Source organism: Manis javanica, chromosome 6, assembly GCF_040802235.1.
Source record: "Manis javanica isolate MJ-LG chromosome 6, MJ_LKY, whole genome shotgun sequence".
Taxonomy (NCBI): domain Eukaryota; kingdom Metazoa; phylum Chordata; class Mammalia; order Pholidota; family Manidae; genus Manis; species Manis javanica.
Genome location: NC_133161.1, coordinates 2,143,109 through 2,165,540, shown reverse-complemented (window position 1 = coordinate 2,165,540; position 22,432 = coordinate 2,143,109). Strand labels below are relative to the sequence as shown.

General features: G+C 46.2%; 1 protein-coding gene across 3 annotated transcripts in view; it reads left to right on the top strand.

The window, feature by feature from the left end:
• The window catches only part of RBM33 (RNA binding motif protein 33), a 112,898-nt gene extending 91,949 nt beyond the window's left edge, over positions 1-20,949 (top strand). For all 3 annotated transcript variants that reach the window (XM_073238147.1, XM_073238146.1, XM_073238145.1), the window contains exons 15-18: positions 5,407-5,613; positions 7,934-8,122; positions 13,857-13,945; positions 14,665-20,949. In XM_073238147.1, the coding sequence (XP_073094248.1) occupies positions 5,407-5,613; positions 7,934-8,122; positions 13,857-13,945; positions 14,665-14,713 (534 nt within the window). In that variant the 3' untranslated portion in view covers positions 14,714-20,949. The remainder of the gene's footprint in view (positions 1-5,406; positions 5,614-7,933; positions 8,123-13,856; positions 13,946-14,664) is intronic.
• Positions 20,950-22,432: the final 1,483 nt, after the last annotated feature.

The following is a 22,432-nucleotide window of genomic DNA, read 5'->3' as shown; positions in this document are numbered from 1 at the left end:
AAAATTACTTAATTGAATGATGGTTAGTTCCTTTTGTGTCAACCCTGGCTAAAGATAGTTGTTAGAGAAACCCCTCCCCTAGAGGCGGTGTGGGGCCATGAAGGCACAGCCCTGGTAGTTAACTGTGTGACCAGGGGTCCAGGTTTTTATTTGCAAAATGAGGATAACAGTATTGTTGTGAGTAAGGATTGGAGGAGAACAGCATCTAGACCCCCCTGGTATGTTTCTTGTCATACCAGATATCCAACAAACAGGGACTTCTCCTGTTCCGTGAGCAGACCATGTGAAATGAGACCAACACTCTTGGTGATTTAAGATCCTAGGAGTGCCTTGGAAATTTGTGTTACAAAGTTTGTCATTTGTGGCTACAAAAAAGATATAAAGAACTGTCTTGAATATAAGCTGCTCCAGAGCTGCTCTGGGGCTTCTCCCCTTTTCAGTAAGCAGCTGATAGGAATGGCTCGTCTGCATGGGGCTTCTTCAGGGCCCTGCACGGAGCTCCCCGCCTCCCGTGTTCATTGTGAACTCAACACATGTTTGTCATGTGCTTGCCCTGTACCCGGTTCTGTCCTCTCAGTCCTGAGGGTGCTGTGGGGACGTGGGGCTCCTATTCTAGTGAAGTGACATACTGTGGTGATGGCCATGGCAGGAATGTGGCCTTAGGTCGTTAGGATCGTAGAGTGCTGTTGGGTGGCCTCCCCGCAGTGGGCCAGCCAGGTTGCTGGGGGCCCGCCACGTGGGGGGGCAGCAGGGGAAGGACTCCGGGCATGCCCGGTGACATTGTGTGCTGGACTCAGCAGTAGGTGGTGAGGTCGGACCCACAGAAGCTGTCTGATCGCGGGCGGTATTCCTGTGCCTTTCCAGGTGGCTTCAGCCTGGCACAAGGCCTTGCTTCCTGACAGGCCCTTTCTGTATGCAACACGGGGAAAGTTGAGTTCTTCTCATTGCCAGTGAGGAAAGGAGAGGCTTTTGGTGATAACCTGTATTTCCAAACTTTAAATGGGGATCAAGCCTACTTTAAAAAGTAAACTTTCTTTGAAAGGAAAATACAAGCTTAGAACTCTGTTTTTCAGGGTTCTCATCTGACATTAATATTGCCAGCCATAAATAATAATTACCAGTCTCATACCCAAAATAACAATGAAGAGAATTTTTGTGGTTTTTATTCACTAAATAAAATTGTCAGAAGAGAATTATTTGGGGTTTTTATTCACTAAATGTTTATGTTCTCAGTTCCCAGTTTAAAAATCCTCAGATCATGACAGTGTTACATATTTATCACCAAATGTGTATACATATTGTATACCTTAAAATAGGCAAATAATATTGTATTGGTGTAAGCTCCTCATTTTAAGTTAAAGTTTGCTGTCTAGATCATCTTGTTTTTAGATTTGGATTGCTAAAGAAAACAGTTGGGGCAGTATTCATCCCTTTCCGTCATCAGTGGGTCATTCTTGCAGGCCCCGTGTCCTAGCCATCTGTGTGGATGGCGTCACACCTTCTGATGCACACAGTGGTGCTGCTGAGCCACATGGCAGCCTTTCTAGTGTAGTGACACTGAGGAAATACATATGTCCTGATTGACAGTGGCTGTAACCTAGTGTCCCGACACTGTAATCTTCTTTTGTGGTGCATTCAGAACTACTCAGTTTTTAAAAGTATGATCTACTATTTATTGATTTATTCTGTAAATATCTCAATATCTTCTACATGCATAAGAAATTCCAGCTTGGTGAACAAAATAGACTTACTATGGTCTAAAGCACTGGCTTCTCTAGATACTTACAAGATAAACACGTGTTTTAGGTGTCCTCAGACTTCGACCTTGTTGGGCTAGGAAGTTTATTTAGATCCCTGAAGTTCAGTGAATGGGAGACTTGCCGATGGAACCAGTTCATTGCTCCACATGAGTGATGAGCAGAAAGTTGGGTTATCAGTAGACTGTTGGGTGGCTAAGCTGCATGGGGATCTTAGTGGGCCAGTGCCACCTGTGGGCCTGGGGGCTAGTGTGCAGTGTCGGCACATGTGAAAAAGGGAAGTGTTTTTAAGGGCAGTATGACTTAACACATGCATAGACAGTTTATTAATCTTATGCTGATGTATTCTCAGTAGGATTTCTGATAAAATTAACAAATGATGGATCACTGGCTTTCAAGAAAGATGGGTATATGTGGTGTATATATCATTAAATTTTTCAAGTGTTTAGAGGAGAAAATTTCAAGCATATATGAAACTAGAGAGTTCACATAGCTTTTTAAGATAAAGACTGAACAATTATTCACTTAGAATAGGCCATCCCTGCCTGGCTGGGGTATTGCTCACACTTGGGGTAGAAGACCTGTGGAGAAGTTTCAAGAAGCACAAACCAGCATCCTGTTTATGTGGATCATGGCCTGCCTTTCCATAGTACTTCCATTTTTGTTTGGGCATACTCCTCCGTAAGGTAGGAGTGACTCCCGGCAAGATCAGTACCTTTCAGGCACTTACAATGCCCATGATAGAGGAAGAATCGTAGAACGTTAGGGGAGACCCACCTGGTTCAGCTGTTCACAGCCCTAACTAGGAACACGCCGATATGTGGGTCCCCGCTCTGCAGTGTCTAATCAGGTAGTTCTGGATTCAAGCCCAAGTGACTGATGGTAAGTAGAGAATCCTTGACTAGTCTGTGGTAATTTGAAAAGCGGTCTTAAGGAGAAAGCACTCAGCCTGTCACCACTAAGTGTGATGTGAGTGTGTTTGTTAACGAATGCTTTTTCTGCGTCATTGCAGGTGATAGTGTGATCCTTTGCTCTATTAATGTGGTCTGTTCCTTTGACTTTTGAGTATTAAACCAACTTTGCATTCCTGGGATAAATGGTATACAATCCTTTTTCTGTGTTGGTGAATTTAGTTTGCTAATATTTTGCTGGGGATTTTTTCCATGTATGTTTATGAGAAATACTCTTTCATGGGTTTATTTTTCTTTTGGTTTCTTTGTCTGGCTTTTTGTGTCAGGGTAGTTACCAGCTTCAAAGAACAAGTGGGAAAGTTCCTCCTCTATTGTGTAGAATTCTTAGTCTTTCTTCCTTAAATAGTTGATAAAATTCACCAGTGAATCTGTTTGGGTCTGGATGTTTTCTCTGAGGGAGGTTTTTAATTATCAATTCAGTGCTCTGATTTTTAGATTATCTCTTCTTGAATCAGTTTTTGTATCTTGCATCTTTTATGGAATATGTCCGTTATCTAAGTTGATAAGTCTGATTTGTTGATATAAAGTCGTTCATAACATCCTTACTCATTTCTGTAGGGCCAGTTTTGATGATCCCCCTTTTGTTCCTGACTTTGGTCATTTGTGGCTTCTCTCCTGTTTTCTAAGGTTAAAGGTTATCAGGTTTTTTGGTCTCAAAAAACCAACTTTTGGTTTCATTGATTTTACTGTTTTTCTTTACCATGTCATTGTCTTTTGCTGGGATCTTACGGTTTCCTTCTGTTTTGGGTTTCATTTTCTTTTTATTCCCCCACCCAGCTTCTTGAGATAAAAGCTCAGATTATTGATTTTAGATCTCTTCTTCTCTTATGTAACTGCTCTAGTTGCATCCCCTAGATTTTCTATGTTACATTTTTGTTTTTATTCAGTTGAAAATACTTTCTGTTCAGGTTTTTATTCTTACTTTTATTTCTTAGGCCAGCTTCCTAGGGGTCAACCCCATTGCTGCATCACTTAGCGGCCAGCCAGTCATTCAGGAGATCGTGTCCAGGTGCCTTGAGCCCTCAGCTGGGAGGGTGTGGTTGGGTGGGAGCATGCACTCAGAGCCCACCTCTGCCAGCCACCCTGGGGTGCCCCACGTACGTGTGGCTTTCCTGTCCGCCGTGTGGGGAGGACTCACCTAGGCCGTCAGGAGTGCTTCCATCTCTGGATGTCCGCGTGTCCTCATCAGGCTTCTTGGAGCTCTGGCTGGTGTGCTGGCATTGCGCACAGGCCTGAGACCAGAGGCCGACGGTCTGTGGGCGCCGCGTTCCCTTCCCACCGAGGTCACCACCTCTGCTGACAGTGCGCTGGGGGTTGTTCTCAGGTCTCCACGCCAAGCCAGCTCTCTGGGTTTTCCAGTCCCTCCCCATGCTGGTGAGACTGCTGTGTGGCCTGGTGGAGCCCTGACAGGAGAGGCCAGGCCAGGTACAGCAGTCCTCGGGAACAGAGGCTCCTGAGTCAGACGCTTGTTCTGGGTGAGAAGGTTTGCTGTCCTCTTCATGCCGCCTGGCCAGAAATCCCACCCCGTGTGACACTTTGAATCTCACTTTCTATAAGTCCCATTACTTCGGGCAGCTTTTACAAAAATATTACCTGTAGTCTTCTTGCTGCAGCCCCTGTTCTTTCCTTTCGTTCCATTAAACTCTCTCTAGAAGATAAGTTCAAAGGGGAAAGAGAGAGACAGAATATATGGGCTGCTTCTGAGCTAATTTACCAATTTCCTCTTGGAAGTACTGGCAGAGCTGAGCAGTCTACTAACTACTGACTCATAAACTTCTGCTTATGTAAGGAGTAGAGCCTCATGCTAATAAAAAGTCTAGTAAATCTTAACTTTTCACGTTCAGGCATCCATTTCTATTAAGATCATATAATTTAGTAGGGCAAGATGTGGTCATCTTGTCATTCACTCTTTCTTTCCTGGCCACCAGTTAGTTTTTTGGAAAAGGTGCTGCACTTAATAATGAAAGACAGTCACCATCCAGAGATATTTTTTATGCTGCCTGGTGGTATCATGAACATCAGTAGTGCAGCTGGAATGTATTCTTGCTCCCCAATTGATTAATGGTACAAGAGTTCCTCTTCTGGAGTAAATGGCCCTGTGGGTGGTGACGGCAGTTGTGACGCAGCAGGAGGAGGGTGGCGGGGAGCACTGTGTTGAGAGGAGAGGGCGAGGGTGCTGAGGGTTGGACCTGCAGGGGAGGCCGGCCTGGCTGGGCCATGCTGCCCCCACAGTTTACAGCCACGACCCACAACCCACAGGGGGCGAGCCAGAATGGTGACCACCTGGGTTAGCTTTGAATAGGTTAAACGTTTCAAGTCACTGCTTATGCAAACTGTTAGATTTTAGCTAGAATGTTCATGAAAATGGGAAATGTTAGTGTATTTTTTAAGTTAAACAGTATTTCACTGAACTAAACAACTAAACTTTAATCACAGACCTCTTAAGTAAATAGAGTAAGTAAAGATATTAGTATTAAATTTCGAAATTATTATCAAAATCCAAACACCATCAAATGAGAAATTTCCTTCATGGCTCTAGTGAAATAACAGGCTTGGTTTCCCACTTGTGTGAAATGGTTTAGTCCTCTGCTGCACCCCAACTGAGGCTGGCTCCCCGATCTGGGGAGGGGTGGGGCTGCTCAGAAACTGACCAGTGTGCTGGTTTTTGGTTTCAACAGGGAGGAGAGAGTGATGGCTTTTCCCACTCGGAGGGCCAACCGCAGCGGCTCCCGCAGCCCCTGGAAGTAAGACAGCAGCCTGCCCGCAAGGTGACGCTGACCAAGGGGGCCCTTCAGCAGCCCCAGCACCCTCCCATGGGGACCCACATGCACCCAGCTGGCCCTCCAGGCATCAAGAGCATCCAGGGAATTCATCCGGCCAAGAAGGTACTGCCTGTTAGCATCCTAGCTAATGTGTAGATGGCCTTGTTAGGACAGGCGACAAGACAGGCCTCTTTCGTGACTGCCTGGGGACGCAGCACTCTCACATAATGAATACATGCACTGTGATTTCCTTTGTTCTGGCTTTGAAAGCCAGCATGTTCACAAGAGCGCATTTCTTCTCATGACTTACGGAATGGAACAGCTCCGAAGTCACCCACGAGCAGGGTGCGGTTGTGTCCTGCAGCGCTGACCTGTGCCCTGGATACGTCCCAGCCCGGAGCTCTCCTCCCTGGCCTGCTGGTTTTCCAGAGACACAGATGGAGAACCAGGTGTTAGCGCTGCCATTTCCTCCTCATTGCTGCAGTCCACAGGTGGGAAACTGAGGTCATGGGGGTGGAGTTTGAATTCACTGCCCAAGAAAATGGCTCTGACCTTGCTTTTCCTGCTTCCTGCCCCCTTGGATGGAAGGCGTGTTTGCCTTCTGAGCTCAGTCTGTCAGGGGGCCTGGGCCTGGTGGGGAGGGACTGGTCTCTCACACTGTGAATTCAAAACCTCCCCTAGGTGAGGAGTGGCCCCCCGCCATCCTGCCATCGTGTCCTGGTGGAGCACCAGCACCCCCACAGCTCCACGGAGGGCTGTCTCTGTGGCTTTCCCAAGGCCATCGGCTCTCTGCCTGGCAGTGAATCTCCCCCTGGGCACAGAGGCCAGACACCCCCTCACTGATGAACTTATGCAGAGGAGGAAGAGGGTGGCACCTGCTTTGAATTTCTTCTAGAAAGCTCTGCAGTCTGCTTCAGCTCAGCTGCTTGTTTCACTGCTGACACTAAGTGGTAGCATTAACTGAAGACAATTCTGGGCCTTTGGAGTATTTAAATTCCTTTGTATATATTATCTCATAAGTACTTTATGATGTAGGAGCAAACAAAATTACTCCATTTTTGTAGACGACAGATAGTGCAGACTTTAAGTCATACCTTTAAGTGTAGTAAAGGTTGTTCAGTCTGAACTGTCCTCAGTCTGGTGGTGTCCCTGGAAATGTGATAAGAAAGAAAGACCTTAGAAACTGCCTCTGTACAGCAATGTGCATAAATAAGCACTCAGATTTCTTCAGCTTAAACCTCATGTTATTCTCCTGGAAAATGAGGACAGTGGTGTTTCCTATTTTTTGGGCTCTTGTGAGGATTTTATAAGAAGATGTATGATAAGTGTGGTGCCTTGTGTATAAGTAAGTATTTGGTAAGATACTAATATTAGAATTTGTTATAGTTAGAACACAAGAATAGTTATTTACTGCTGTTTTCCAGCCAGTGTAACTTGCAACTTTTGATGTGTTTTCCAGTGTGAATTCTCCTGAAATATCCTTTTCCACTTACCAAAAACTTACTTCATAGGAGTGGTTTTGTTAACCTACAGAATGTTAAGAAATGTTGTGGTTCGTGTGTTTCCCCTTTTGTGGTGCCCATTTGTGTCCTAAGCTTCCTTTCTGGTTTCCATCCGCCTTATTGCCCTTTTTTCTGATGGAATGGGAGGTCCTTTGTGTCCCTTTGCACCCAAACTCCAGGCAGAATTTGGGTCGGTACATTGGAGGGGTTTTGTTTTACAGAAAACACTTGTTGCTGGTGCTTTATCTAATTTCATAATTAGAAAATACCAGAACAGTCAGCTGTCATTTCTTTTTCAAAGGGTCTCAGAACAGCAGTTTTGAACCCTGGACAGCTTTAAAAAGGTCTGTGTCTCACCTTAGACCAGTGACATCATAATTTCCATGGGACATGGTAGAACTCGGCCATTGTTGTGGTTTGCATTTTTGGGTTTTGCTTTCAAAGCTCTGTAGGTGATTATAATGTATAGCAGCCAGGAGGGAAACTGCCTTTCAGGTTCTCAGAATGACAGGTGCACATATTTACAAGGAGGTGGGTGTGCGACATGTGGTTTTTGCTGACTGAGGGGGGCACCGCCCACAGTTCTGATGCCCACTGAATCGGCCTGTCGCCCGGTGGGAGAAGTTCAGGCTCTGGGGCCGTTAGGACTGACCCAAGTAAGTTTGGGAGCCCCAGTGGCCCTGCTGCTTTACCTGCAGAACGGTGGTGACACAGGAAGTGCCCTGGAACATGGTTGGCCCCATGCCAGATTCAGACTTGGGTGTTTTCTTTTCCTTCACCCAGATTTGCTGGGTATTGTTGTCTTACTTAGACATTAAACTCTTTAGTGATAGTAGATAAAAACTACAGAAAATCACTTTACATTACATGCTCACTTTTGTATCTTAGTAGCTGTGAAAACACCCATGGCTTAAAAATCAAACGCTTCCTCTTGTTGCCAGGTGGTCGTGCATGGGAGAGGCCGAGGAATGGCAGGGGCCATGGGCCGCGGGCGCCCGATGCCGAACAAGCAGAACCTGCGGGTGGTGGAGTGCAAGCCGCAGCCCTGCGTGGTGTCTGTGGAAGGGCTGTCTTCGTCCACCACCGACGCGCAGCTCAAGAGCCTGCTGGTGTCCGTGGGGCCCATCCAGGTGGGCCGCCTGTGTCCTCTGTCCCGTCCCAGCACAGCTGTGTCATGATTCAAGTCCCTTTATGTTGGTTACTTCATGTTAAAATACTCCATTTGAGAAGAAAGACAAATATTTTACCTACTGTTCATACTTGTATCACATTTTTTCCCTTAGAATTGGATTATTTGGAAGTTTTCAGGTGCTCAGTTATAAAATATATGAAATAATTATTCCAACTGAACAAGTTGTTATTTGAGATCCTTAGACTATCCTAAAGTTTACATATGCACCTATACATATAAATTGTTCTGTCACACACTTTAGTTTGTGATGATTTAAAAATTTTAAAGTACTGAGCCTTGACCTTAATTTTCAGAAACAGCCTCACACATTAACAACAGTGAAACTTGGTTTAGATTTTACAAATATGAAACAATGTGGACTGTGTTTTGGTCTCTTAATGTTAAAACTGGCTAATTCTAAGTACTAAAAAATCTGCTGAGCTGTCTGTAAATGGGTCTCTAGTTCTGTTATAAACAAAATTTTCTATTGATATCCCTGATCTCTGCTCCTTGCAGCCCTGTAGGGAACCCAGCAAAGGAGCAGGTGGACTGGTTTTCCTGAGCAGCGTGTCTGTAGCCCATCTCTGGCCTTTCCTGCCAGGTTTCCCCCAGGGGCAGTCATAGTCAGCTCCCCTCCCCCATCCCACATGGGGCGGAGCACTGGGGAACTGTGACGCTGTGACTGATGGAAATCACAGGACCTTGAGTGTGAAGTCAGGTGTCTTTAAGATTACTGTAGTCTTTTGCTTCATGAGACTGAATTGATAAAAGTAATTCATTTTTAATATGTTCGAAGTCTTTATCTACTATTGAGAGTTATCAAAAGCAAGAAGGAGATGAAAGCTCTTCCCAAAACTGCCTGTGGGTTCAACTTCTCCAACCCTTGTACCTCCATGTTTGGATTCCTGGAGAGGTGGTTAGCTTTAGTTTTTATCTGTATGTCGTAGTGGAAAGTAGCATCGTGTCCCCAGTGGTGGGGTCAGGGGCACTTTGTCAGTTGTCAAGCATCTAATGCTTATGTTCAGGGGCATTTGTTTCCAGACAGTTCGTCATCATACAGATTAATGTGCAGGAGCAGCCCTGACAGGGAAGCATTTCAAATGCATATGGTGCAGTTATCCTGGTCTGAGACACAGAACTTGGGGTCAGTGGTGAGTTAAGACTTAAAAGCCAGAGCCTGGACTGGGAGCTCTGAGGACGGGTGTCCCCAGGCTCTCTGGGCGGAAGGGGGCAACAGCACTGCAGCTTTCCACACGTGACCTGCTGGTCATCATGGCTCTGCTCCCTCGTAAGTCGTCTGGCCGGCTCTGGAGCACCTTTGACGTGGCCTGGTCTTCAGCGTCCACGATTGAATGGCACTGCTCTTGGCTTCTCAGCACCGAGTGAGGCAGAGGCTGTTGCAGGGAGCTTGGAGCTATTGCTGTACCACCCAGCCTTGGTCTTAGCCATCTTAAAATTGAAGCTTGAGTTTCGCATTTTGGGGTTATAGATCTCTTGACTGGCCATTTTTCCCTCCCATTTGTCTTTTGCTTTACTCTTGTAAAAAGAATCAGAGATCATTGTTACAAAGTTTGATTGAAGGCACTGGAAGCTAAGCAAAGACAATGTTGGATCATTTAATGGCTTGTTTTAATTAGGGAGAGAGGAAACCTAGAATAAGGTGTTCTAGGCTACATGAGTTACCCTTGAAATGAAGTGGGTGAGGTCCCGTATACCACTGTAAAAACTCCCCCGGGGCGATGGGCTTACTAGTTAATGCCAGGGCCTGTTCACCTCTGGGCACAAGCAGAGAGCTCTCATGTCTTGTTACTCTTGGTCCTATGGGATGATTTTTCAGTGGGAGTTTATAGATTTTTCAAACAGTGCATTCACAAAATGCTAAGTTTCTTAAAGAAAAACTGATACAAACTGTTAAGATGCTTAAAACAATACTTTACTATGGTTAAGATGTAAATGTACTTCAAAGGGATGGTGCTAAGTGACCCTGCGCTTTGATTTTCCTGATTTGAGGTAAAAAAAATCTTTGTCTAATAAGCGTCCCCTTTTTCGTAGTATGTGTGTGTGTGCACTCTTATTGGGCTGTGGCGCCACCTCGTGTTCACTTTGCATAATAGCAAGTCATGTTTAAACTAGGAAGGACCCCTGTTCTTTTGCCCATTTTATTTTTATTTATTTATTTAAAATTTTTTATTAAGGTATGATTGATATATACTCTTATGAAGGTTTCACATGAAAAAACAATGTGGTTACTACATTTACTCATATTATCAAGTCCCCACCCACACCCCAATGCAGTCACTGCCCATCAGTGCAGCAAGATGCCACAGATCCACTATGTCCCTTCTCTGTGCTACACTGTTCTCCCCGTGATCCCCCACACCTTGTGTGCTAAACATAATACCCCTCAGTCCCCTTCTCCCTCCCTCCCCACCCGCCCTCCCCCACCCCTTCCCTTTGGTAACGACTAGTCCCTTCTTGGAATCTCTGAGTCTGCTTCCATTTTGTTCCTTCAGTTTTGCTTCGTTGTTATGCTCCACAAATGAGGAAACTCATTTGGCATTTGTCTTTCTCCACCTGGCTTATTTCACTGAGCATAATGTCCTCCAGGTCCATCCATGTTGTTGCAAATGGTAGGATTTGTTTCTTTCTTATGGCTGAATAGTATTCCATTGTGTATATGTACCACATCTTCTTTATCCGTTCATCTACTGATGGACACTTAGGTTGCTTCCATATCTTGGCTGTTGTAAATAGTGCTGCTGTAAACATAGGGGTGCATCTGTCTTTTTGAGTCTGATAAGTTGTATTCTTTGGGTATATTCCAAGGAGTGGGATTCCCGGGTCAAATGGTATTTCTATTTTTAGTTTTTTGAGGAACCTCCATATTGCTTTCTGCAATGGTTGAACTAGCTTACATTCCCACCAGCAGTGTAGGAGGGTTCCCCTTTCTCCGCATCCTTGCCAATGTTTGTTGTTCCTGGTCTTTTCTATGTTGGCCATCCTAACTATTGTGAGGTGATATCTCATTGTGGTTTTAATTTGCATTTCCCTGATGATAAGTGATATGGAACATCTTTTCATGTGTCTGTTGGCCATCTGAATTTCTTCTTTGGAGAACTGTCTCTTCATATCCTCTGCCCGTTTGTTAATCGGGTCATTTGCTTTTTGGGTGTTGAGTTGTGTAAGTTCTTTATATATTTTAGATGTTAACCCCTTGTCGGATATGCCGTTTACAAATATATTCTCTCATACTGTAGGATGCCTATTTGTTCTGCTGATGGTGTCCTTTGCCGTTGAGAAGCTTTTTAGTTTGATGTAGTCCCATGAGTTCATTTTTGCTTTTGTTACCCTTGCTCAAGGAGATGCATTCAGAAAGAAGTTGCTCATGCTTACATTCAGGAAATGTTTGCCTGTGTTGTCTTCTAAGAGTTTTATGGTTTCATGACTTACATTCAAGTCTTTAATCCATTTCGAGTTTACTTTTGTGTATGGGGTTAGACAGTGATCCAGGTTCATTCTCTTGCATGTAGCTGTGCAGTTTTGCCAACACCAGCTGTTGAACAGGCTGTCATTTCCCCAATGTATATCCATGGCTCCTTTATCATATATTAATTGACCATATATGGTTGGGTTTATATCAGGGCTCTTTAGTCTGTTCCATTGGTCTATGGGTCTGTTCTTGTGCCAGTACCAAATTGTGTTGATTACTGTGACTTTGTAGTAGAGCTTGAAGTTGGGAAGCGTAATCCCCCAGCTTTATTCTTCCTTCTCAGAATTGCTTTGGATATTTGGGGTCTTTTGTGGTTCCATATGAATTTTAGAACCATTTTCTCTAGTTCATTGAAGAATGCTGCTGGTATTTTGATAGGAATTGCATTGAATCTGTAGATTGCTTTAGGCAGGATGGCCCTTTTGACAATATTAATTTTTCCTAATCATGAGCACGGGATGTGTTTCCATTTACTGGTATCTTCTTTAATTTCTCTCATGAGTGTCTTGTAGTTTTCAGAGTATAGGTCTTTCACTTCCTTGGTTAGGTGTCTCTATCCAAGTGGAATTTTGAAGGCCAGAAAAGCTGTATTGATGAGAAGGTATCAGGGGGAGAAAAATTAGTTGGTCATATTAATTAATGACCAAGTTACTGAGCTTTACCTGTTTTGTTAACTCAGTGGTAGGTTCCAGCATCAAGAAAATTCCTAAACTTCTGGTTATTATATCTGAAAGAAGAGGAAAAATGTGGTATTTTCCTCAGCTAGTCTCAGAAAATCAGGCAGGCAGAAGAAGCTCCCTGCTCCATAGCGTGCTGCCTGTGCGCCTGGGCTGGTCAGTGGGCAGCCCCAGATCATCTGACTGCCTCTCAGAGGGGTGCTCCATGTGCAGACCTTAGTGCCATGTAATCTGGAGGCTTGAATGGTTATTTCTGAGAAAAACCCTGGAAGGAACTTCTTGGAGAGTGGATATTTTTTTTTAGAGCTCTCCTAGTTGTGTTTACTGATAGAAGTTGTATGTTTAGTAAAATGGAGAGTACTTACTTCACAGACAGCATTCATTACCTTTCTCGGACATTTCCCAGAGAATTGTTATGTTTAGCTGTGCGCTTTCATTGTCAGTCTTTGACAAATGCTTTGAAATTAAACAGGCACATGTGTGAACACTTCTAAAGGGTTAGGCATTACCATCAGTTATTTTTTTTGGCTGTTGTACTTCATCAGAGAGAAGCCCAGGTACAGCCCCCTGTTCCTGGCTGCTGAGTGTTCAAGCCCTGTGCTCCTTTGGGCTGGGGCCCCACCTGGCAGCAAGGGTTACTCCTCTCTTCCGGGCAGGGCCTGCACAGTGCCCCAGGCACACCTGCCAAGCTGGCTGCCTCACCAGAATACTTGAGAAGGATCAGAGTGGGATTGGCTGAGAGATGACAGAGCTCTCCTCTGCCAGCCTGCCCTTCCCAATCCTAGTGTCCTCAATCCCAGGGCCTCAACGACTCAAAGCCATCCTTCCTCCTCGGGGCAAGTCTGAGGACAGGTCTAAGTCCTCTCTGCTGCTGTCTTTGCGAATGAACTCTTCACTTGATGCGGCATTTTTTTGGTCCATGTTCTTGAACTCACTCAGTTTTCACTGCAGAGTGGTCTTTGGAGTGGTGGTTCTAACTCCTGAACATGAACTTAAGATGCCACTTAGTAGCACAGACTCTGAGTACCAGACACGACCAGACTGTGCTGACTGGCGGTCATAGGCATGCGGCCCGTGATGTGACCAGCTGGATGCGTGAAAACCCTCAGTCCGCCCCAGTGGCGATCAGGACAGAGCTACCAACTCCAGACCTGCTCGCTGTGGCTTCCTCCCGCGAGGAAAGCATTGCCCTTCAGAGAAGTTTACTCGGGGCTCGGGAAAATCCGGCAGGAGGCGTGAGCATAGAAGGGACTCCCCAGGGGTCCCTGCCATGGCCCCCCGAGGTTCTGAGGGAAGGTGAGGAGCTGGGCGAGGCGGCCAGGGGACGGGGGGGCGCAGGGTGACTTACTGAGGCACTGCTTTTGCCTAGATTATCTGGATATAGGTAAGGATTTAGTTTGTTTTAGGGATCCAAATATCTGCCTGGACTTAAATTTTGTATTAAACCAAGTGTATAAACAAATAAATGCATACATATTTCTATCATGTACGTGATATTAAAACATTTCTCTGTTTTCTTCCTCCAGAGTTTACAGATGCTTCCCCAGCAACGGAAAGCCATCGCTAAGTTCAAGGAGCCAGCCCATGCCTTAGCATTTCAGCAGAAGTTCCACAGGTATCCGGTGGGGTGGGGGGTGCGCAGTGCTGCTGTGGGCGTCAGGGGGAGTGCCGCTGCGGCCTGCCCTGCTCCGTGCCAGAGCAGCTGCTCCTTGCATGTCCTGTGCCCGCTAAAGACACTGGGGAGGCTTCTGTCTGTAATGTGGATCGTTTCCTCCTTGTGTTTATATTGTTCTTCTCTGTCAGTCTGCATTTTTATATAATAGATTTTTGTTAATTAGGACTGTTATAAAACAAAAGTCAGGTGAGTAAGTTTGAGGATCTAATCGGCTTTACTAAGCACTTCATGAATCTGGCAGCATCCCCTCTATCAAGTCGAGATGCTCTGTTGAACTGCAGAGAAGGAAGGGGTCTTAAAGGTAGTGAGGGGCTGTGAAAAGGAAACTCTCAGCAGAGAACGCGTTGCTTCCGGCAAGGTCACCTGCCAAGGGGAACGGAAGGGTCTCTCAGTAACCCTCCTAGAGCTGACCAGGAAGGTCCGTGGCGGGCCTGGTCAGTCACATCCTGTGGTGGGGCTGAATCTGCACGGAGGTTGGGTATTTATATTTATGTCTTGGTTTGCTGGTGCAGCACCATCAGCACAAGAGACTCCATCTTCTGGGTCCATGGTTGTCTTTTTGACGGGACCCACCACTGCACCCTAGCTTACTTTTACGTCAGTAAGTTGCTGCTGTGCAGAGTCCCCTTAATGGTGATTGTCTCTTTACATTTCCACAGGCACATGATAGATTTGTCCCACATAAACGTGGCCCTGATAGTTGAGTGATTTCTCACAGGAGAGGCTGACCTTTCACTGTCACATGCTGTGGGAGTTCTGCAGGGAAGCTGCCGGCACAGAATCCCCACGAGCTGGGGTCTCCATCCACAGTCTTGTGTAACTATTGTCCAGACAGCCACATGACCCGGCCTTGATTCCAGAAGAGCTGAACTTACGGGACATGGCAGACTGCAGTTTGGTGTTAGATTGCTTCAAATTCTGTTGTCACCACGAAGGACTACATTTTTGTTTCCTTTTTGTTTTCAAAGTGCTTACAATGCATGTGGACGTTGTTCTTCATGATCTTACCGTATGATCGATCACAGTGACTTAGATTCAGGAAAGAATATTAGCGTCACAATTCTAAGTATTTTGCACAGCAAAGAATATTTGATAATGGTTGCACTTATCTTCAGTGCAGGCTAGACAAGTTTTCCCAACCAAGCTTAACTTTCATTGTCTTCTCAGAAAGCCCTCAAAGGCTCTTGTAAAAACGTAGATGAAAATTGGGTGATTCTGATTTGACAGGTGCATATCCTGGAAAGCAGGGTGTCAGGGTGGTTGGGAGTGGTGCCAGGTGTGTGGCAGGTGATTCTGCTTCTTACAAATATTCCTAACGCACCAACCCATGTATTCCTAGTTCCACAGGGAAGTAGCCACCCCTCGTTACGCTCTTGCCAAATAAGAGAAAACGCTGGTAGGTCCTCCTGAGCTTCCCTGGGCTTGGAGAAGGTGTCAGTGTGTTCGCCCTCATGGCGCCCCTGCTTCTGCGGGTCGCACAGCCGCACAAGGCAGAGGAACAGCCTGGAGCTTGAGTGGATCTGTTTGGTTTTTCCTCTTTTTAAAGTAACCCAAAGTGGCACATTTATGTTACGGGCTCTGCGATGTATAATATTCTTTGGGAACCTGGTTATCATTGCTTTGATTAATTTTTTTAAGGCCTTTTGAGCAGGGGCTGTACTGTCCTTGAGTGGACCTAATATCAAGGTGACATTTACGTGGGCATGTCCCTCCTTGGGGTATGTAGTGTGAGGGACGGCTGTCTTACAGAGCAGCAGGGCCCACAGTGAACTGTGTCTGTGTCACCCTGAACCTACTAGAGTGATCTTGGGCAGGCTCCTGTAGGTGAGAGACTGATTTCCCACAAAGCAATCTTTAGTAAAATTCATTCTGGGCAAACACTGAAAAAAGTGCCTTACTGTATTTCTGCTCATGAAAGAGTTTCACTATTTTGGATTTCTCCTAATGTAGTTGTGAATTATTTGAGCAAATGATACTAGGGCATACTCAGACTTTTGTGCTATATTTTATACCTAAGATTTTACATCAGTTCGTTAATAGAAATAAGGGAAATAGAAGCCTGTTAACTATTTGTGCCTCTGGTCAGCCCAGCAAGGAGCAGCCGCGGACACGAAAGCCCGACAGCACAGCGGCCTTGTGCTCCTCTGCCTCCTGGGGGGCCCAAGGCATGGGCCGCGGGAGCTCCTAGCATCTTGTTCTCGCAGTTGAAATTTTATATTACTCACCAGAAGGGGAGGAGCCCATTCCAGACTCTGCGAGACTTTCTGTAGTGTTGCTTCTGAAGTGGCACTGTGCGCTGAGGGCAAGTGTGGGAGAGCAAGGGGCTCCTAGAGGTGGCTGTCCGCCAGCCGGTTCCAGGCCCAGGAAACCACAGGCACTCGTAGATACACCAGAACACCCCCCAGCTGAGGGGCCCGGCCACCCTTGTTCCAGAAAGTGCCTTCCTAGCCCTGCAGGAGGCTTCTGTGTGCCAGCCGTGCCCTGAGACGCTCCCTGGGTCGTCCTGGGGTCAGTGCTGTGTGCCGTCAGCTGCGGGACACAGGTGTCTCTGCCCCCTTGGCATATGTAGGTGCAGATGGGGGTGTATGCAGAGTCATTTCTTCGGGCCTCTCCACAGAGAGCTGCATTGAAATGATGAGTTTCGTAGTCCATAGGCTGTAAGAGACCCAGACCACTTCTGCGCTGGTTAGAGGGAAGGCTAACAACTGATGGACTGATCTTATTACCAAGAACTTACTGACACAATAAGTGAATTTAACAAATTTTTACCACTCTCTGAAATAGTCTGAGTGTGCTGTGGCTTTGAAACTAAGAATCTGCATGTTGTCTCTGGAAAGTAGGCTTTTAAGTGTACTTTTTTCTAGTTAGTGATGATGAACTAACCCTGTTTGGGCACCATTGTTCAAGGCGGACCTCATGGCTACTTAAGGTCTATTTTTGGCATGGTCTGAGCGTGACATGGGTGCCCCGGGATGGGACATGTGTGTCTGTAATTGTCTGCACACACACCTAAGGAAACTTCCTTTGATACGATGTTTTTGAAAGACCAGTAGCAAAGCTGAACTGGGTCTTCACTAAAAGCACTGGTTAGAATGGCTCAGTGCAACTGGCCTCTGTCAGCGCGCACAGCCAGTGGGTGTGGACTTCAGTAGCGCCAGCCCAGTCCAGTAGCAAAGGCTATTAGTCTCCTGGATACTGTGGAAAAGCAGGGAAGCAGAACTAGAAGGCAGTGTTGTTTGCATTTTTGGGGCACTTCTCACAGTGAAATCAGACACCATAAGCGAGCCCTCTTGGAAGATCTGTTGCAACCATTATCTTTGTTCTTTACTTACCATGCATTTAAAATGAGATGCAAAAGCATTTAACATACTGTGTAAATATGGATCTTTTAAAATTAAAACCTTATTGGAAATATTTTCAATTCAGCAACATCTGAGTAGCTCTATGTTAGTTCTTTTCGTGTTGTCTTACCAGAGTTTAATGGATATAGTTCCGTAAGTGTTGATGTTTTGTGTCTATGTTCGACTTTTATAAAGATGGTAGTAAGTCAATACATTCACCCTGACCTGTGTATCATTTGTTCACAAAGTCAAGAAGCTTAAAGCCAGTAAATACCAATATATCTCATAAGGTGAATATATGGGGTGACTGGCACCAAGGCACTTTTCTTCTGGCATTACCTTGTTTTGATCATGTGATGTATTAAGTCCGCCCAGCTGCTGTCTGAGCGTAACCTTTGCATTACCATTGGTCTGGCCACGTTTGTTGAATCCTCATACTGGTAGTCCTCTAAAGGAAAAATCTCATCTCTTTTTTCCTAAAAGAAACGGAAGGTTCTGCCCTTCTGGACAAGACACCTTTGTAGGCACCCCAGGGGAGTGGAAGAGAAGGGGCCTCATAACTCTTTGATTTGGGTTTTTTGATTTGGTCTTTCTCATGGTTTGTCAAGGTCCCGGAAAAACAACTGTCTACCCTTGGTTCTCTAGCATTTCTGGGCTGTGACAGAGCGTAGATCTTTTCTCCAAGCTTTGTTGCTAGAAGGAGGCTGGAGAGGTGTCCGGGGTGAAGGGGAAGGAGGAGAGGTGGGGGCGGGGGTGGGGGTAGAGGCCTGTGTTAATAAGGGGTTTTGTTCTTACACCCTGACTCTAAGGGGAGTCAGTGCCAGCCGGAGCCCCACGGCGGCCTCGGTGGACGATGGCTCTCCCTGCAGGGAAGGGTGCCTCTACCTCGGCCCCAGGGGCCGGCAAGCGGAGGCCTGGCGGGTCAAGCTTGGGGCTGGTAAGACCTGAGGTCCAGCCCTGCTTCAAGGGTTGATTTTGAGAACCTATCACTTCCTTTCTTTTTCCTTTTTTGTTTTTATTTTTGACTTGTGGTTTTTGTTTTGTTCCGTTTATTTTGTGTTTTATTTTTTTTGTTATTTAATTGAAGGTAAGCGCCACTGCTGGTAGCCTTTGGGCTGACAGGGACCCTGTTTGAGGACAGTGGGGATTCGGCAGGTGCTGCGTGCAGCATGCCTAGAGTTGCCCCCTCAGTGTCCTGCAGAGATCCCCTGCCGGCTGTTGGGAAGCGCATCCCCAGTGAGTGCCCGCTGCCCCCGGGCACATGGCTTCCAGCTCAGTCCCTGTCACTGTACCCTTGTTGGGGTCATTTTTAATTCTCCCTTCCTTCCTGCTTGTAGGTCTCCTTTCTGGCCTCACAGACTCACTGATAGACCTACTTCACTTTTCTTTAGTCAGGGAGAGCCCCCCACCCCACCCCACCCACCCCCTGGGGGGTAGTTTGGAGTGGGAGTTGTTAGGGGAGAAAAACCAGAAAGTTTTTGTTGAGTCTTTACAGATTAAGTGACAGTTTTCTTAAAGAGAATCCCCTGATGGGGGGTAGGGGGGTGGATGATAAGAGATGGGACCGGGAGGGGCCCCCACCCCCCGCCAGTGAGGAAAGCCACCAGAGTACATTAGTTGGCGGCAAGTTTAGATATTTTATTGTGTTCGGTGAGCATTTCAGTTATCCTTTTCAACTATTTTTAAAGCTTGTGAATAAGTGTAATTTTGGACATTGGTAAATATGAAGTCTTCCAAGGCATTTAAGCCTTGATTTACTATTAAATCCTAAGGATTTTGTGTAAGGTTTTTTTGCAACCTATTTAATTTTCATCATTTTAAAGTACCCGTGGTTTTGTGCCCTAGAACCAGAGCAGAGCCCACTGATTCATATTGGATCCCATGTATACCTCCTGCTGGTAGCTATGGTTGGGAAGGATCATTGGTTTACAGACTGTAACCTGCCTCTTCTAGAGAATGTTTAAAAAAATCTTTTCTGTGCCATGTTTTGATAGAAAATCTTAGTTTTAATTAAGAAGAGCAGGTAGAACAGGTATTTTTCATGAGAAATTACTTTTTCCTTTTCCTTTTAACCAATGAAAATGTAAAAAGGTCTGGATGTTGGTGTTTGGTATATTTAACTCATTTTGAAAGGTATGTAGAAAAATATAGGCCCTTTAAAACAAAAGCATTTAACATTTTACTCTGCTGCACAGAGTGGACAGACAGGTACTATTTTAATGCAGCCTGTGTTTCTTAGTAATTTAATATACTCTAGAAAGTAGATGTCAAGACATCGTTTTAGAATGATTTTCTTTTAAACCGCTTTTCATTTTTAGGGCCCACACAGAGAGGAAGGACTGTTCCCATTTGTGTGCACGGTAGTATTGTCTTAGAATATGTAATTTGGGTTTTCAAAACCACACACACAGCACCCACTTCACACTCGACAGAAGAGATGATGACTTGTCTTCATACTTCAGCTTTGCTTTTCACAGGCATGGGATCCAGAGTGGTTTTCCCGTGGGAGGATTTTAACTCCAGTCTTTAATTCCATCGTTTAACTTTCAGGTTCAGCGATATCAAAGCCTGAGATCTAATTTTTTTTTCTTCCATTTCTGAGCTGGTTCTCTTGGTTGGGTGTCCATTCTCGTCTGGCCCCTGCCGCCTGGTGGCCAGACCTCCTCTGCTCCACTGTCCTTCCCATTCTCTCTTGCTTGCCTCGCCAAAACCCATCCGCCGTCCGCCGTGAGAGCCCTTTCCAGGCTGCCGCCCTCTCTTCTTCTGCTTGCCTGTCTCTGGATGTCTGCCCCTCCCACCACCCGCTCTTAGTGACAGTCGGCACCGAATTCTTGCCCCTCCACCCATTTTAACATTCAGAGCCCCCCTGGGGGTTCTAAGTGCTGGGAGTACTTTTGCCATGTGTTACAACCCATCACATCTAAACCTTTGCTTCAACAGGTTTTTACTCTTGGTTTATTCCTCCAGGTCTTGGTTGGAGAGCATAACATTTGACTTGTGTTATTTTGCAGTTTGACAGGAGTGTGTGGCGCTCCAGAGATGCTACCAGCACCCTGCAGCCTGAGGGTCGCAGCGTGATTGATTAATCACCCTTCTCTACTCTTGCAGGACCTCTTTTGCATGAGTTCAGTGTTAGTAGTAGCGCTGTTGTTCCGCTCGGAAGTGACGGCCTGTTGACCCTTTGTCACTGCTCTCGCTGACGGTGATCCTTCCTAACCTTATGCGAATGCGCTGTACACGCTGGTCCAGGCCAGCCTCGATGTGGAGTCTGAAGCTGTGTGTATTGGCAGTGCGTTCAGAGTCCAGAACTTGAGAGATGCTCAGTTGCTTTCCTCTGGGTTGACCTGCTTCGTGCTTTCTGCCAAACACACTGCACTGAAATTTGTTGGAAAATGATGTTGCCTTGATTTTTACCCCGTTTTTCCCTTTGCAATAATCGCTGTGACAGCTTTGTCAGGAATGTATGTGAAGAACAGTAATGACTTAGTTGGAAAAGAATGTATTGTTGTGTATCATTTGTGTGATTTCATGCTGACGGATGTATCTTAACTGTATTGTAATTGGAAAGATGTGTGAATAAAATACCATGTGGCTTCCGCTCTTGTTCTGTAGCTTTATTTTATCTTGCCACTCAGATTGGGTCCCTCCCACTCTTACCCACGTGGACAGAGACAGCACCGCGGCCATCTCTTAAAGGGCCAGGAATATTTTTTCCCCAAAGCATGTGGGGAGCCGTCCCCAGGCCCCCCAGATTTGCCCCTTCTGGGGCAGCTGACAGCCTTCTGGTGGGTGTCTAGTCACACATATGAAGGTCAAATTGACCGCTAGTCTTTAGCCTTGTTCCATAGTCTGGATGACTGTAGATACATCAGCGCATTTTGTTTCTTTTGGGAAGGGAGTAATACTCTTTAAGAAGATTTTTAAAGCATTACAAATAATTTTTCCAGTTTTTGAAAAGACATTTGGGCAGTTGCACTATAATCCTAACACTGACCGTGCAGACAGCTGCAGATAACACCTTTCCCCGCCTGTCTCCGGACATGGGTTTTGTCCCGCGCGCGCGGCATGTGTGAGAAGGCGGAAGCACAGCGCCCTCTCTACCTCCCGATGAACGGGCCTCGGCGTTCTTGTGTCACTACAGATTGTGCGTAATTCATGGTCTATTTTGAAGATAATGTTTTTAAAGTAGCCCCACGCCTTCCCGGCAAACATTGTTGAAGGAACTGAAGGCAGGAGCCTTCGCCCAGACCTGAGCACCAGCTCCCGTGGCTGGGGCCCCTGTGGTGTCTGCGCTGGGACCCAGGTGGGTGACTCTCACTGGTTCCACTACACTCTTCACCTTCTACAACCCACCTTTCTTATCTGTAGAAAGGGAGCTTATCTTGTGAAGATTAAGAAATGGTATTGAAATATACGACCACCGTGCTGGCTCAGTAAGGGCGTTATCTTTGTCCCTTGAGTTGTACTAGCCCCTGTGAGGCTCTCTTGATGTCTCTGTGCGCTTTATGGGACAAAAGAAAACCAACTGTGTTACCCCCTTAGGAGTCATAAGGTTGCTTCTTGAAGGTGACTGTCACTCTCCATCCTGGGCCACCTGTCAGGGCCCACGGAGGTCCATTCTCGGAGCATTTTGCCTGTTCATAGCACGTGCCTGTGCACAGCCCCAGACGCAGAACTCTGTCCTGCTGCCTCAGTGGCATCCACACAAAGACGCGAGTCCCATCAGCTGCACGGCCCAGGAAGCGGGGGACCCTCGGGCCTGGGCACAGAGCCCACGAGCAAGGTGCAGCCATGCTACTGTCCGGCCGTGAGCCCTGCTGGTGGACTTGCTGGAGGAAGGGGACTCAAATCCCAGACAGGCCAAGTTGGCAACAAGATATCGACCAAGTCTCTACTTGGGTCCAAACTTGTGCCTGGGGGATAAAGGGAAAGAGGGCAAGTCATGACCTTCCCAGACCTCCCACAATTAGGTTGGGGAGTGCAGGTGTGGAGGGCAGTGGAGGCTATAAACAGGAGGGGAGCCCCTCGGCGTTTTGGGGGCACAGAAGCCCCATGCTCAGCCTCGCGACTCTGGCCTGAAAGGTTG